Source organism: Leucopleurus acutus (assembly GCF_964270905.1).
Source record: "Leucopleurus acutus genome assembly, chromosome: X".
In the NCBI taxonomy this organism is placed as follows: Eukaryota; Metazoa; Chordata; class Mammalia; order Artiodactyla; family Delphinidae; genus Leucopleurus; species Leucopleurus acutus.
This window is the reverse complement of record NC_139148.1, coordinates 65,666,431-65,681,497: the sequence shown is the minus strand read 5'-3', so window position 1 is coordinate 65,681,497 and position 15,067 is coordinate 65,666,431. Positions and strand designations below refer to the sequence as shown.

Below are 15,067 nucleotides of genomic sequence, written 5' to 3'. Positions count from 1 at the left end.
CAGCGAGCCGCTGAGAACCTTCGTGACCAGAGGCGGGCGTCTGTGCCGCCGGGCCGGCAGGTGGAGGAAAAGGGAGAGCTTGGCGCCGAGGGGCAGACGTGGAGAGTCTGAGGCCCAAGGCCGCCGTCTCGGTCCCTGCGGCCGCGCCCAGAGCAGCTGCAGCGCCACGCAAACCCACGACATCCTGGGGAAAAGCGCCACGCCGCACGCACCCCATGGAATTGCCCGCAGCCGTATCAGGATAGATGCAAATGGCAGCTCCTTTTGGAAAATTTCTGTTTTCCTGGCTCCCCCAAATGGAATTCTCCGTAAGACTGCTAAGGGGCCTTTAAGAATTGAGACCTCTCAGAAGTTGGGAAAGGCCCTGGTTTCCCCTGTTCCCCCCTCCCCTCACCTTTTTTGTAATAAGTACAATGTAATTGTTTGGTTACGACATGAAGCTAATGGCAAACGCTTAGAGCATTTTTCATATATTAACTCACGTTGCTCACAAAACTCGCAATCCTCATTTTACAGATGAATTAACTCATCTACAAAGAGGTTTAGTGACTTGCTTAGGGTTTCAGATCTTGTAAATGGTGGATTCAAACCTAGGCAGTTAAGATGTAGAGTCCATACACTTACTTAACTATAGTATAGTACAGACAACCATTGCTCAGAACTAGGCACTCGGGTCCAACATGCTTACAGAGTTGGCTGGAATGAAGTAATTTGAGTCAGAAACAAAAATTTCCCACATGGCACTCAAGGTCCAGGTAAGATGTAGGAAATATTAATTCATAGTGCATTGGTATTGAGACACAAGTTCAAAGTTATGAGATAAGCATTGGTGTCTTTTAATCCTGTCAGTGTATATTTGGGAAATCTCCATGGAGTTACTTCCAACTGAGTCTGCATTTGAGGCCCAGATGGGCCTTCTGGCCTCCCGGTGATCAACTCTGCATATATTTAGCGCTTATTTCACTCCACCTGGGTTACTGTGGTAGTGGGAAGCAATTCCTTTTGGATAAGATAGAATAGCAACCAAGGTTGTCAGCAAAGAAAGCAAAACAAGCATACAATCTGACACACTGAATTTAATAATACTTCCCAATTATTGAGTGCTTGCTGTATGCCAGACACTGTGCTAAGGACTGAACATACATGACTCATTTACGACTCACAAAAGCTTTGAAGTAGGTACTCTTATTATCTCTATTTTACAGATGAGAACCTGGAAGCTCAAAAATATCAGAAAACTTTATCTACTACAGATCTGAAGCAGCATCAGAGATGAAAAGTTCCTAAAATGGGAAAGTGCCTGAGACAATATAAAAAGTCCAGTGTTGCTGGAAAATAGAGTGGAAGGAAGAGAGTTCTAAAATTATACTGGTGAGGCAAGGTAAGGAGAGACCAGATCCTGTGGGCTTATAACCATGATAAAGATGTGATTTTTATCCTAAGAGCTATGAGAAGCCATTTGTTGCAGTCACTGTTACCTTGTATTCATGATATATAAAGAACTCTCAAAACTCAATGGTAAGAAAACAAACTCAATTTTTAAAAAATGGTCACAGGACTTAGACACTTCCCTAAAGAGAATATACAGGTGACAAATAAGCACATGATAAAATGTTTAATACCATTTGATATTAGGGAAATGCAAATTAAAACCACTATGAGGATGTATATGTATAACTGATTCACTTTGTTATAAAGCAGAAACTAACACACCATTGTAAAGCAATTATACTCCAATAAAGATGTTTAAAAAATAAATAATAAATAAAAATTTAAAAAACCACTATGAGGGGCTTCCCTGGTGGCGCAGTGGTTAAGAATCCACCTGCCAATACAGCAGACACGGGTTCGAGCCCTGGTCCGGGAAGATCCCACATGCCATGGAGCAACTAAGCCCATGTGCCACAACTACTAAGCCTGCACTCTAGAGCCCACATGCCACAACTACTGAGCCTGCACACCACAACTACTGAAGCCCGTGTGCCTAGAGCCCGTGCTCCACAAGACAAGCCACCGCAATGAGAAGCCCGCGCACCGCACCGAAGAGCAGCCCCCGCTCGCCGCAACTAGAAGAAAGTCCGTGCACAGCAACCAAGACCCAACGCGGCCAAAAGTAAATAAATTAAATTAACATTTAAAAAAGAAACCCACAATGAGATGCAACTTTATATCAATTAAGATGGCTAAAATAAATATAAAAATAATAATACCAAGTGTTAACAAGGATGCAGAACTCTGCACTGGAACTCTCTTACATTGCTGATAGAAGTGCAAAATGGTACAGCCACTCTGGAAAACAGCTTGGCAGTTTCCTATAAAATTAAACCTATACCTAGCATATGACCCAGCAATTCCCCCACCCAGGTATTCACCCTAGAGAAATGAAGGTTTATGTTCACACAAAAACCTGTACATACATGTTTATAGCAGCACAATTCATAATTGCTCAGAATTGAAAACAATGCAGAAGTCCTTGAATGGATGAGCAAACTGAAGTATGTTCATACAATGAAATACTGTTCAGCAGTACAAAGGAATGAACTATTAATACAAGCAACAACTTGCATGAACCTCAAGGGTATCATGCTGAATGAAATAAGGCACACTCATGAGTTTCATGGTGTATAAGATTCCAAATGTATGACAGTCTGGAAAAGGCAAAGCTAGAGGCATGGAGATCAGATCATTGGTTGCCAAGGACTAGGAGCCGGTGGAATATGTGACTAGAAAGGAGATGCGTGAGGAAGATTTTTGTGGCAATTGAACTATTCTGTATTCTGAGTGTGATAGGGGTTGCATGAATCTATACCTGTATTAAAACTCATAGCACTGGCCCCCAAATAAAATAAGTGGAAAAAAAGAAAAAGCTCTACAGGCCAATATTGCATAACTCAAACAGAACATCTATCAGCTAGATTCAGCCCATGAGCTATGAGGTTTTAACCTCTGCTCTTTAGTTTGTAGTACTCATATTAAAATAGAGCACCTCAAAATAATCTATGGTGTTAGAAGTCAGGATAGTGGTTTCCTTTGGGGAAGAAGAGTGGGTAGTGACTGACGATCCATATGAGGGCTTCTAGGGTGCTGATAATGTTCTATGTCTTAATCTGGATGGGTTAGGGTAACCAACCATCTAGTTTGTCCAGAACAGAGGAGTTTCCCAAGATGCAAGTCTTCCAGTGCTAAAACCGGGACACCCCTAGGGAAGTTGGAACAGTTGGTCACTCTACCAGTTATATGGGTATGTTAACCTTGTGAAAATTCATTGAGCTGTATAGTTGTGATTCATGCACTTTTCTACATGTGTGTTATAAAAAACTTTGCCTTTAACTGGGCACAGATGAGGTCTGGTTAGCACAGGGTACACTAGAACTGTTATTTACAATAACGTAGACTTCTATTAACTCAACTTAAGGTTGCATTATCATTTTTCTCAGTCATGCCATAGAGCTAAAGCTGTGGTAAATTAAACCTCTCAGATATTTTTCACATGAACTGCTTTTAGGACATGGCAACCCTTTGCATCATTTATACAAGTAATTTCTAAACTTAGAGAGAGGACTTTAGATTTTTTCCCCCTATTAAAGTTCATCCTGGGACTTCCCTGGTTGTCCTGTGGGTAAGACTCTGCACTCCCAATGCAGGGGGCCTGGGTTCAATCCCTGGTCGGGGAACTAGATCCCGCATGCATGCTGCAACTAAGAGTTCGCATGCCACAACTAAAGAAGTCTGCATGCCATAACTAAAGATCCTGCATGCCACAACTAAGACCATGTGCAGTCAAAATAAATAAATAAATATTTTAAAAATTCAGGGGCTTCCCTGGTGGCACAGTGGTTGAGAATCCGCCCGCCAATGCAGGGGACACGGGTTCGATCCCTGGTCTGGGAAGATCCCACATGCCGCGGAGGAACTAAGCCCGTGCACTACAACTACTGAGCCTGTGCTCTAGAGCCCGTGAGCCACAACTACTGAGCCCGCGCACCTAGAGCCCCTGCTCCACAACAAGAGAAGCCACCGCAATGAGAAGCCTGTGCACTGCAACGAAGAGTAGCCCCCACTCACCACAACTAGAGAAAGCCCGCACGCAGCAATGAAGACCCAATGCAGCCAAAAATAAATTAATTCATTAAAAAAAATTCGAAAGCAGCAGTGGAATTAAATTGTCAGAAAAAAATAAAGTTCAACCTGCTTTTGCTCTTATTCTATTATATTTTACTGAAATATATGTTTGACTTTGGGGATTTAATGTGTTAGCCTGGCCCCGCATGATATTTTGCATGCTATTTAAAGGCATGAAAGAGCTCTCATCCACCAAATTCTATCCCCTTCACCCACCCTTGACATTATATATCAAAACCACCACTTTTTTCTGAGTAGCCCCTCCCTCATTGACTCACCTGCCAATACAGTTCCGAGCCCTTAGAACACTTTTGTTGTTATAAATTCAACTAAATTTTATTCATAGTAGTTGGGAAATATATGTACTAATTAAGGAGATTTTATGGTTAACCAAGTGTAATGGCGATGTGACATTTCACTCAGAACCCCCTCTTCAGAACTAAGGCACTCATTTCTAGCTGCTGGGAATATTGGTTGCTGACTGCTCACACTGAGTACCTCCTCAGAAATTGTCCTGTGTTGAAGGGAGCTGCCTTGCCTAAGGTCATGCCCCCTTCTCAGGGGCAGCTACATGCAGTGATTGCTCAATGAAGGTCACAAAGGCCTAGTTTCTTTGCTTCATTTCAGGACATTTCTGAAGGACCATCTCAGTCTGTGAGATTGGTTGCGACCTCTTTGCAGCTTCTCCCTCTCTATCCAATCCTGATTTCCTTACTCCTTTACAGGTGTTGTTCCCAAAAGCAGCCCCCAATAATCCACCTGCACACAAATCTCAAACTCAGAGTCTGTTTCCCAGGGAACCTTGGGAAAAATTCAAAGATGACTCCCATGATCTTCACCTTCTGGTATTCACATCTTTGTATGACCCTCTCCCCTTGAGTGAGTGGGGCCTGCGACTTGCTTCTAACTGATGGAATATGATGAGGATGATGGCATGTCACTCCTATGATTAGATTACAATGTAGATATAAGACTCCCTCTTGCTGGCATGCACTAAAGAGACTCCCTTGCTGGCTTTGAAGTAAACTGCCATATTGTGAAAGGGACTATGGAGAGGGCCACATGGAAAGGAACAATGGGTGGCCTCTAGGAGCTGAGAGCAGCCATTGGTAAATAGCTAGCAAGAAAACAAGAACCTCAGTCCTACAGCTGTAAGGAGATGACGTCTGCCAACATTCTGAGAAAAGTGGATCTTTCCTTAGCTGAACCTCTGATGAGACTGTCACCCTGGCCAACACCTAGATTGTAGTCTGGTGAGACTTTGAGCAGATTACCCAGCCAAGATGAGCCCGGGCTCCTGACTTACAGAAACTGTGAGAAAATAAATGGGTGTTGCTTTAAACTGTTGAATTTGTTACACAGCAATAGAAAACTGATATACCAACCTATGACACCAAGAGCTAATACATACACTTGTAGAAAGAGTCAAGGAAGACTGGAGAATGAGAAGCCTTCATGGTGTACAACATTTGATTTTGAAATTATATCAAACTGTTCTTAGAGATATCTCAAGTTGTAGAGAAAATCTTTTGATGGGGATTCTATTTTTAATTAGGTAACTTGATATTCTGCTCCAGAATGGAATGAAGTTGACACATCCTAAAATTTTGCAGTATCTAAATTTGTCAAAACAGTCAAAGGAATTAAAAGTAGAGATAGGGCTTCCCTGGTGGCGCAGTGGTTGAGAGTTCGCCTGCCGATGCAGGGGACACGGGTTCATGCCCTGGTCCGGGAAGGTCCCACATGCCATGGAGTGGCTGAGCCCGTGAGCCATGGCCGCTGGGCCTGTGCGTCCGGAGCCTGTGCTCCACAACGGGAGAGGCCACAGCAGTGAGAGGCCCGTGTACCGCAAAAAAAAAAAAAAAAAAAAAAGTAGAGATAACTTAATGGACAACATTTTGTCTTATAAAAATGTTAGTCAAGGAGAGGTACTCTGAATGGAGGCAAAAAGACAGAACCTGTGAATATATTTGAGCTGAAGTATATATACTTTCTAATAAAAATATTAGTATTGAGAATGTTTTCCATTTAGTAGAATTTTTTTCTTCTCCTGTAGAGGGTGTTTTCTCAGTTAAAAACATTGTGATGAGAAGAATCAATTGAAGATGTTTGCAATTTCAAATTTATTAACCATAAAATGCAACTGTGAAACAAATTCCAGGCAATTTTATGAAAAGATTTAAAACATTACAACCATACTGGAAAAAAATACGTTTTCAGAAAAATATTGGTAACGTGCTGTTAGAGACAGGTGTGGCTAAGAAACTGATTAAGGTATGTGAATATATACCAAAAAATTCTGCTTGTGTTATTTTTTAATGTTCAGATAATCAATATAAGTGTTTTTTGCTTTAATGTACAGTGATATATGTTGTTTTTATTTTTAGAAAGAATTTTATTTTTGAAATTAGTTTTTAACAGAACTGTTTTATAGCCTACCAATATAATAAAGCCAATTTGTTGATCAGTAGGTAAATATTTCATATATACTGAATTGCTTTAGTGCCTCCTTTCACTCTCTAAAGCATTCCAGTTTAGTTAATATGGTCTCCCTAAGGCTTTAGGATCTTTTCTTTTTGGCTTTATCCCTATCCTTTAGCTTAGCAGTCTCTATAACCCAGATCTCATTTCATATGCAAACTTCATCTTCTGCAAATGTAAAAGGTCACTTATTTGGGCCGCTTAAGCTATCCATTCTTTATCACATTCAAGTGGGATAACAAGGAAAGGGATGTAGGAAGTTCAGAGGTATAAACAGGTTCTTGTTTTTGTTCTCTGGGAGGCTTCTTTTTGCCAATTAATTCATTAACAAGCCCCAAGAGTTGCCTCAGAAAAAGATTGATATCTCCAAGGACATGTGAGTAAAGCAATGAGCAAATAATAAGTAAAAGGAAAAAAAAAACCCACACACATATGAGAACACATACAGAGAGAGAGAGAGAGACAGAGACAGAGAGACAGAGACAGAGAGAGAGGAGCTCTAACAAACAATAAATATGATTCTGAGGGGAAAAAACACCAAAATTGTGAGGGCAGGAAGGTAAAGCCTATATGAACCCTAGACACCTTTGCATTAGTCCCCTGGAGAGAAGAGTTTATGCCATTCTTCAGGTTACAGTGCCTCACTGTTGCAGGGAGGGGGACCCCTTCCAGGGCCCAAGAGTGAGCTCTTGTCTAACACTTGGAAATGAATTGTCCAAGGCGGCACGTGCTGACCATGCAAGAGACTTTATTGGGTAGGGGCACCCGGGCGGAGAGCAGCAGGGTAAGGGAACCCAGGAGGACTGCTCTGCCATGTGGCTCACAGTCTCGGGTTTTATGGTAATGGGATTAGTTTCTGGATTGTCTCTGGCCAATTGTTCTGACTCAGGGTCCTTCCTGGTAGTGCGCGCATCACTCAGCCAAGATGGATTCCAGCGAGGAGGATTCTGGGAGGTTGGTAGGACATATGGACTGACGTCTCCTTTTGACCTTTCCCGAATTCTTCTGGTTGGTGGTGGCTTGTTAGTTCCGTGTTCCTTATCAGGACCTCCTGTCATAAAATAACTCATGCAAATGGTTAGTGTGGTGCTGGCCAGTTTCATTCAGTGCTTCCCCTAACACCAGTACCTTCAACATTGGAGTTCTTTGCATCAGGCCACCATTGTAGTAAAGACCATTTCCCCCTATTATCTAATAGAACTCCTAAGTTGTAGCCAGGTAGATGGCTATCCAGCAAGAGACTACATTTCCCCATCTCCCTTGTGGCTTGGAGTGGCCAAGTGACCAAGTTCTGGAAATCATTGTGAGCCATTTCCACATTGTGACACTGAAAGGGAAAGTTCATGCTTTCCTTTGGCCCTTTTCCCCATCTGCTGGCTAAGAGATGCCAAAAGATTAAGCAGCCACCTTGGACCCAGACATGGCAGAGCTTCTTTACCAGCCCTGGACAACTTACCTCTACTCTGTTAACCTAAAAGAGAAACCAACTTCTATCTTGTTAAACTACTTGTGTACAATCTTGGGTCTTTTTCTTATAGTACCTGCACCCTCCTTAATAAAACCATGCAGAGCTAAACTTGCAAAATTTTAGAAGTACACACCGAGTCACTGGAACATGAGTAGACAGACCAATGGGACAAAAGAGAAAGTCCATCATAGAACCAAATACATACAGAAAATTAGTACAAAATCAAATCAGTGGGGTAAAGATGGACTTTATTTTTTTACATGAATAGTGTTGACACAACCAGGTATCTATACTATAGAAAAAGATAAAGTTCCATCTCTTCCTCACACCATACAGCAGGTTAAAACTCTAAGTGGAATGAAGATTTAATGAATTTACCCTTTGAGCCAACATTTTCATTTCTGCAAATTTATTCACAATAAGGACATATCTGCACTTTATGGATAATGTATGTACATTTTCTCATTGTTTGTAATAGCAAAAGACAGGAAAAAAACTTGTGTCTACCAATAAGGGATTAGATTTTTTAAACTATAGTATATAATTGAATGTTATACTATATGAAGTTGTAAGAAAGAATGAGAAAGCTCTGTATTTTCAGGATGTACTTAGGTGAAGAAAGCCAGATGCAAAATAGTGTATAAGTACTATGCTACCTTTTGTATAAGAAAGGGGAGAAATGAAAATATATATTTATTTTTGCTTGTATCTGTATAAAGAAACACTGAAAGGATATATCAGAAACTAATAAAATGGTTAGCTATGAGAGTGGAAAGAGTGGGGTAGATGGGGACAGGAATGGGTATGGGAGTTCTAAATCTAAGTATTATGTAAGTAATAATTATTACTATTAAGTATTAATAGACAGTGCGCAGGCGCGGCGGCGCGCCTCTGCGGGGCGCTGGGCTCACTGTGCACGCGCGGCCATCAGCTTGGTCCCAGGTGGAGCTGTTTTAGCCGAGCTGGCGCCGCCGTGAGCCTCCGAGATGAGCGCGGCAGAGGCTGACTGCTGGGCTTGGCTGCTGGTGCTCAGCTTCGTGTTTGGGTGCAATGTACTCAGGATCCTCCTCCCGTCCTTCTCCTCCTTCACGTCCACGGTGCTGCAGAAGGACGTGGAGCAGGAGTCTCAGATGCGAGCAGAGATCCAGGGTATGAAGCAGGAGCTCTCCACCGTCAACGTGATGGACGAGTTTGCCAGATACGCCAGGCTGGAGAGAAAGATCAACAAGATGACTGATAAGCTCAAAACTCACGTGAAAGCACGGACAGCTCAGTTGCCTAAGATAAAATGGGTTATAAGTGTTGCTTTCTACATATTGCAAGCTGCCCTGATGGTCACACTCATCTGGACATACTACTCTGTCCCTGTGACCGTGGTGCCAAGTAGATGGATAACTCCACTAGAACGCCTGGTAGCATTTCCCACTGGAGTAGCAGGGCTTGCAGCAAAGGAACTGACGCCTAGAGAACTTACGTGTCCAGTGTCACCGAAATGTGAAGTAGCAGGGCTACAGTTCAACCCAAGCCTGCCTCAGTAATCCAAGCCCAATACCTGGGGTCTGATACCCCATTTATTGAAACACCACCTCTGGTTCCCAAATTCTGTGACTCCTTTTCAATTCACACTATGCTTAGCCCCTCTGCAGCATTTCCTGCTATCGGCCATTCTTTCACTTCTGAAAGAATTTCTTTTGGGTTTTAAAATTAGTACATGTCATCGTAGAATGATTAGAAATATAAGAAAAAACTTTTAAAAAGACTCAGTAGCTATGGATAACCCCTCTTAACATTGTGGTATATTTTTTCCAGTCTTTTTTTCTATTTATTTTTGTATGGTTAAGGTTATCTGGCACATACAATTTTTTACCCCTCTTATTATGTAAGCATTTTCCCATATCAATAAATTTCTTCAGATAGGAGACTGACGTGCTGCTGGCTGTGCTGAGAGGGCAGCTTAATAAGTTTCTTTATTAAGGAAAATATATATATATATATTTGTATTTGTTTAAGGTCAGGAAGTACTTGGTTAACTCTATCACTATTGCTTATTCTGAGGTATCTCCATATTTTAAAATATCAGTATAAGAACATTTTTCTATATTGACCTTTAATTAGATTTCCACCATGAATTGACTTTAAATACTTTAGATTGATGAACAAAAAAGTTCTGTTAAGAAGTCTCTTCTGTATCAGTGCTAAAATCCAAGTACCATGAGCTCCAAGACCAGTGGCAGTGCTGGCACTCTATTTGGTTCTGTCAAAGTCCCTTACATCCTTTAGGACCAAGCCCATTCACCCATATTTGTTCAACTTATAGCTGCAGTTCCTGTAGTAATTCAGCATGTATCACAGATACACTGTATATATCTACAAATTTTTAAGCCTAACTGCTTGGGAACAAAAGTTGAAATAAACATAGAGGGAAAAATATTTAGCTTCAGGAGGCAAGATTTTACTGAGCTAGATGAATACAAAAATAAACGATATGATGTTTGTGCTTTTTTATAAATTATTTTATTATTTTATTTTTTATTATTTTATTTACTTACTTTTGGCTGCATCGGGTCTTTGTTGCTGCACGCGGGCTTTCTCTAGTTGCAGCAAGTGGGGGCTACTCTTCGTTGCATTGTGCATGCTTCTCACTGCGGTGGCTTCTCGTTGCGGAGCACGGGCTCTAGGCGTGCGGGCTTCAGTAGTTGTGGCTCGTGGGCTCTAGAGCGCAGGCTCAGTAGTCATGGTGCACAGACTTAGTTGCTCCACGTCATGTGGGATCTTCCTGGACCAGGGCTTAAACCCATGTCCCCTGCATTGGCAGGTGGATTCTCAACCACTGTACCACCAGGGAAGTCCCTGTTTGTGCTTTTTAAGAGGTGGTTATGTCACCTAAATATTTATGCACAATTTCTGAGAGTTCAATATGTATATATACATATAAAGAGGTGACATATACATATTTTTTTAAATCTTGAATCAATTTAGAATTAATATTTGTGTAAAGTATGTATGTATGTATTCATAATTCCTACTTATTTTGCTTAACATCTCACATAAAAGCATTTTTCATGTTATGGTACACTTTTCATAAACATACTTTTATGACTATAAAATATTTCATCATATAGATGAACCATAATTCACTCAACTATTACTTTCTAAAGGTAGACATTTGAGTTGTTTACAAACACTCAAGAGCACCATAAAAAAAGGACATAAGGAATGTCTTTGTGCATAAATCTTCCTGTATTCTGATCATTTCCTTAAAATAGAGTTCTAGACTTCTTAGAATTACTGGATGGAGGTACATGATATATATGTAGAATTGTTCTCCAAAAGGATTTTACCAACTCCACCAGTCTCACCAGCAGTGTTTGAGAGTGCCCATTTCCTTATACATATAGAGGATTTTAAGGGTTAGGACCACTCACATTCAGTTTATTAAAAACAAACAAAAGTTAAATCTTAGCTCACCACCCCTTTCTTGCCCTTTCTATACTCTCTCCTCCACACCATGTGCCCAGAGTCCTCTGTGCTGCTTCCCAGCCACCCAGGGTCTCTCACTGAGCTGTCCCACCCAAGCTGGCCTTCCCTAGAAAAGTTGACACTCTAGATTTTTCCCTCCTTATCTCATCCCCACACCCAAATTCAAAACTTTATATCCTGCATCCTATCCTCTTGGCCTGCCCTGGCCAGCAGATCAATCTTTTTTTTTTTTTAATAATTTTGTTTTTATTAAACCAAAGAAACGTTGGGTCTTCGTTGCTGCGCGTGGGCTTTCTCTAGTTGTGGCGAGCGGGGGCTTCTCTTGTTGCAGAGCACGAGCTCTAGGCACATGGGCTTCAGTAGCTGTGGCACTCGGGCTTAGTAGTTGTGGCTCGCGGGCCCTAGATCGCAGGCTCAGTAGTTGTGGCACACGGGCTTAGTTGCTCGGCGGCATGTGGGATCTTCCCGGACCAGGGCTTGAACCTGTGTCCCCTGCATTGGCAGGTGGAATCTTAACTGCTGCGCCACCAGGGAAGTCCCAATCGATTTTATATATTCATTACCAACAATGTATAATAAATGATAATAAAGAATAAATGTGTTAGGCCAAAAAATGGTCCCCAAAAGATATTCACATCAAATGCCTGGAACTTGTCTATGCTGCCCTATTTGGAAAAGAGTCTTTGCAGATGTCCATTGAATTAAGCATCTTAAAATGAAGAGAAAATCCTTGATTTTCCAAGTGGGCCCTAAATGCCATTACAAGTGTCCCTTTAAGAGAGAGGCAAAGGAAGATCAGGCACACAGAACAGGAGAAGACCATGTGAAGAGGCAGGCAGAGATTCGAGTGATGCAGCCACAAGCTCAGGAACAGTGGCCAGCAACCAACAGAAGCTGGAAAAGGCAAAGAACAGATTCTCCCCTAGAACTTCTAGAGGGATCATGGCCTCACCCACACCTTGAGTTTGGACTTCTAGCCTCCAGAACTATGAGAGAATAAATTTCTGTTGTCACCATCTTTGTAGTAATTTGTTACAGTAGTCACCAGAAACGAATACAGTGCATCACCACGTTCTCTCCGTTAACACTAAGGCTGTACTTTAGGACAGGACTATGGGAGGAAGAGATATTGTGGTTTATTAAATAACCACCAGGTGGCAGTACTGTGCAGAGGCTAGCAAGGAAACCGGTTCTGCTACCTCACGTTCTCTCCGGTCCCCTTTCCTTTCATCACTGCAACTCACTGATGCCAATCTTCTTTCTAACCCTAAAAAGCTGCTGGCTTGGGCCTTGGGCATCCACAGGTACTTTAGATTATAGAGATTAGGTTGGGCATGTCAGGGGATGGTAAGCAATGAAATGAGATCTTTTAGTACTCTACAAAGCTTGAAGTACCGTCAAATCTGAGCTGTATCCTTTGGGGGAAACAACCCAGGTCTCCCTTTAGGGATGACCTTTAGCAAATGGTGAAGTGGACAAAGCTGGTGGCCTCTATGTTTCTAGCTACTCCTTTTCAGTAAGCCCATCCTCAGACACCCAATGCTCTTTCTGCCCCAGGTCCTTCAGTCATGAGGAAGGTGAATTTCTTAGCTAACATATGGGCCAGGCATCCTCCCAAGACCACTTAGTCTTTAACACAGCCTAGGGAAAGCTATTGTAATTATCCTGATTTTACAGAGTGGAAAACTGGAGTTTAGAGCGGTCAACTAACAGGGTTACAGTTCTTAAGTGGTTGAGTCACGCCTCAAACCTTGATCATCTGATATTAATTGCCATATCTTAGTACAACTCGGCTTCTGGCCATCTTTCTCTAATTTAACATTTACTGTCTGTATCACTCATTTGACTAGCATTTTAATTATCTGTTACACAAATATATGTTATCTCCTAATTAGATCGCAAACTCCATTAAGCCAGGGACTACACCTTAAGCTGTGTTTGCAGCCACGTATCACCTGTGACAGTGAGCCTAAAAGTTTTAGCTTTTCACTAGATGCTTAACATTTCTCATCTTGGGAAACAGTTCTCCCCAGTTAGAACCCCTGTCTCTGTCACTTTATTTAATGATTTTCAATTTAGAAAGATTCCATTGAGAACTTTATTTGGAAACTACAAAATTGTTAGGACTGGACTTAGAGCCACCATAATCCACAATAGCTTTATCTCAGTTCCTCCTAAATGTTTTAGGATGCAATAGGCCACCTATTACAAGCTTAAATTCCTCCTACAGGTACAGTATAATAAAATCAAAGATGATTATAGTAAGTGACATTATTGGGTCAATGTCACCTTCTTAATCTGCAGACAAAACTTTACAGCAGTGTCCAGATATATCTACAAACCTGTTTTTATAGTTCCCAAGTTAATAGATCTTCTATTCTCCTTTTTGCATTGTATATCTGCATTTTCTTAGGCTAATTCTAACTCAAGTTGTTACCTGATTTAAATGAACACATATGTAGCTTCCAGAGCCACTTCTTTTCACTTGAACAATTAGAATGAATGTTATTTTAGACATAATAATTAAATCTACCCAATGATGAAGATTCTTTCTGGGATTCTATGAACCCTTCTATATTTTCACGCTTAGAAATATATCCTCACTATATTATCTTTTATCTCAAAACTCTTATGTCAATTTTGCACTCATTTAGTTGGATTTCACTGTACCTATATATTATTCTTGCAGTTTTTTCCCAGCGTTATTGATATATAACTGACATAATATTGTATAAGTTTAGGGTGTACAATGTGTTGATTTGATACATTTATATATTGCAAAATGATTACCATCAAAGTATTCTTTGATTTTTTAATGGTCTTAGGCAAAAGCAATACAATATTGACCTACCTTCATATTTACTGGTAGAATGATAAGGGTGCATTAGTTTAATGGGCTACCCATCACAAAGTTATCAAGTGAGATCACAGGTATGAAAGTGCTTTGGAAATGGTAATTAACAACACACATGTAAAATTATAGTATTGTTACTGTTACTCTTTTGAGAAATATTACAAGAAGAGAAATCCAAAGAATATTTAATGATTACATTTTGATCACTGTGTAACCTAAGATGAGTTAATATTTGAAGATAGGAGAACCTTCCCAGAGATTTCTCAATGTAAATAATTGCTTAACCCAGTGCCTTTCAAGCTATAATGTGTATAAGAATCCTCTGGAGATCTTGTTAACATGCAGATTCTGGTTCAGTTAACATGCAGACTCTGGGCTGGGCCTGAGAGTATGCATTTCTGACAAGCTCCCAGGTGATGCTCATGCTTCTGATCTCTGGACCACACTGTGTGTGCCAAGGAATAATTTTGGCTCTGCCTCTTAAACTCAATCACTAATCCTATTATTAAGGGCAAATGTGTGGTTGCAAGGAAACATATATTCAATAGGTGGAGACATCCCTTTCTCATAAATACAGAGCTGGCACTGAAACTCTGGTTTGGAAGATGAGCTTAAAAATCATCCAGGTAGGGGCTTCCCTGGTGGCACAGTGGTTAAGAATC

General features: G+C 41.0%; 1 protein-coding gene across 1 annotated transcript; it reads left to right on the top strand.

Annotated features, from left to right (window-relative positions):
* Nucleotides 1-9,057: 9,057 nt before the first annotated feature.
* LOC309978310 (guided entry of tail-anchored proteins factor 1-like) lies at nt 9,058-9,609 on the top strand (the record flags this gene model as incomplete). The annotated part of the gene is made up of 1 exon (XM_082864723.1): nt 9,058-9,609. The coding sequence occupies one exon, from the start codon at nt 9,058-9,060 to the stop codon at nt 9,607-9,609; it is 552 nt and encodes a 183-aa protein (XP_082720849.1).
* Nucleotides 9,610-15,067: the final 5,458 nt, after the last annotated feature.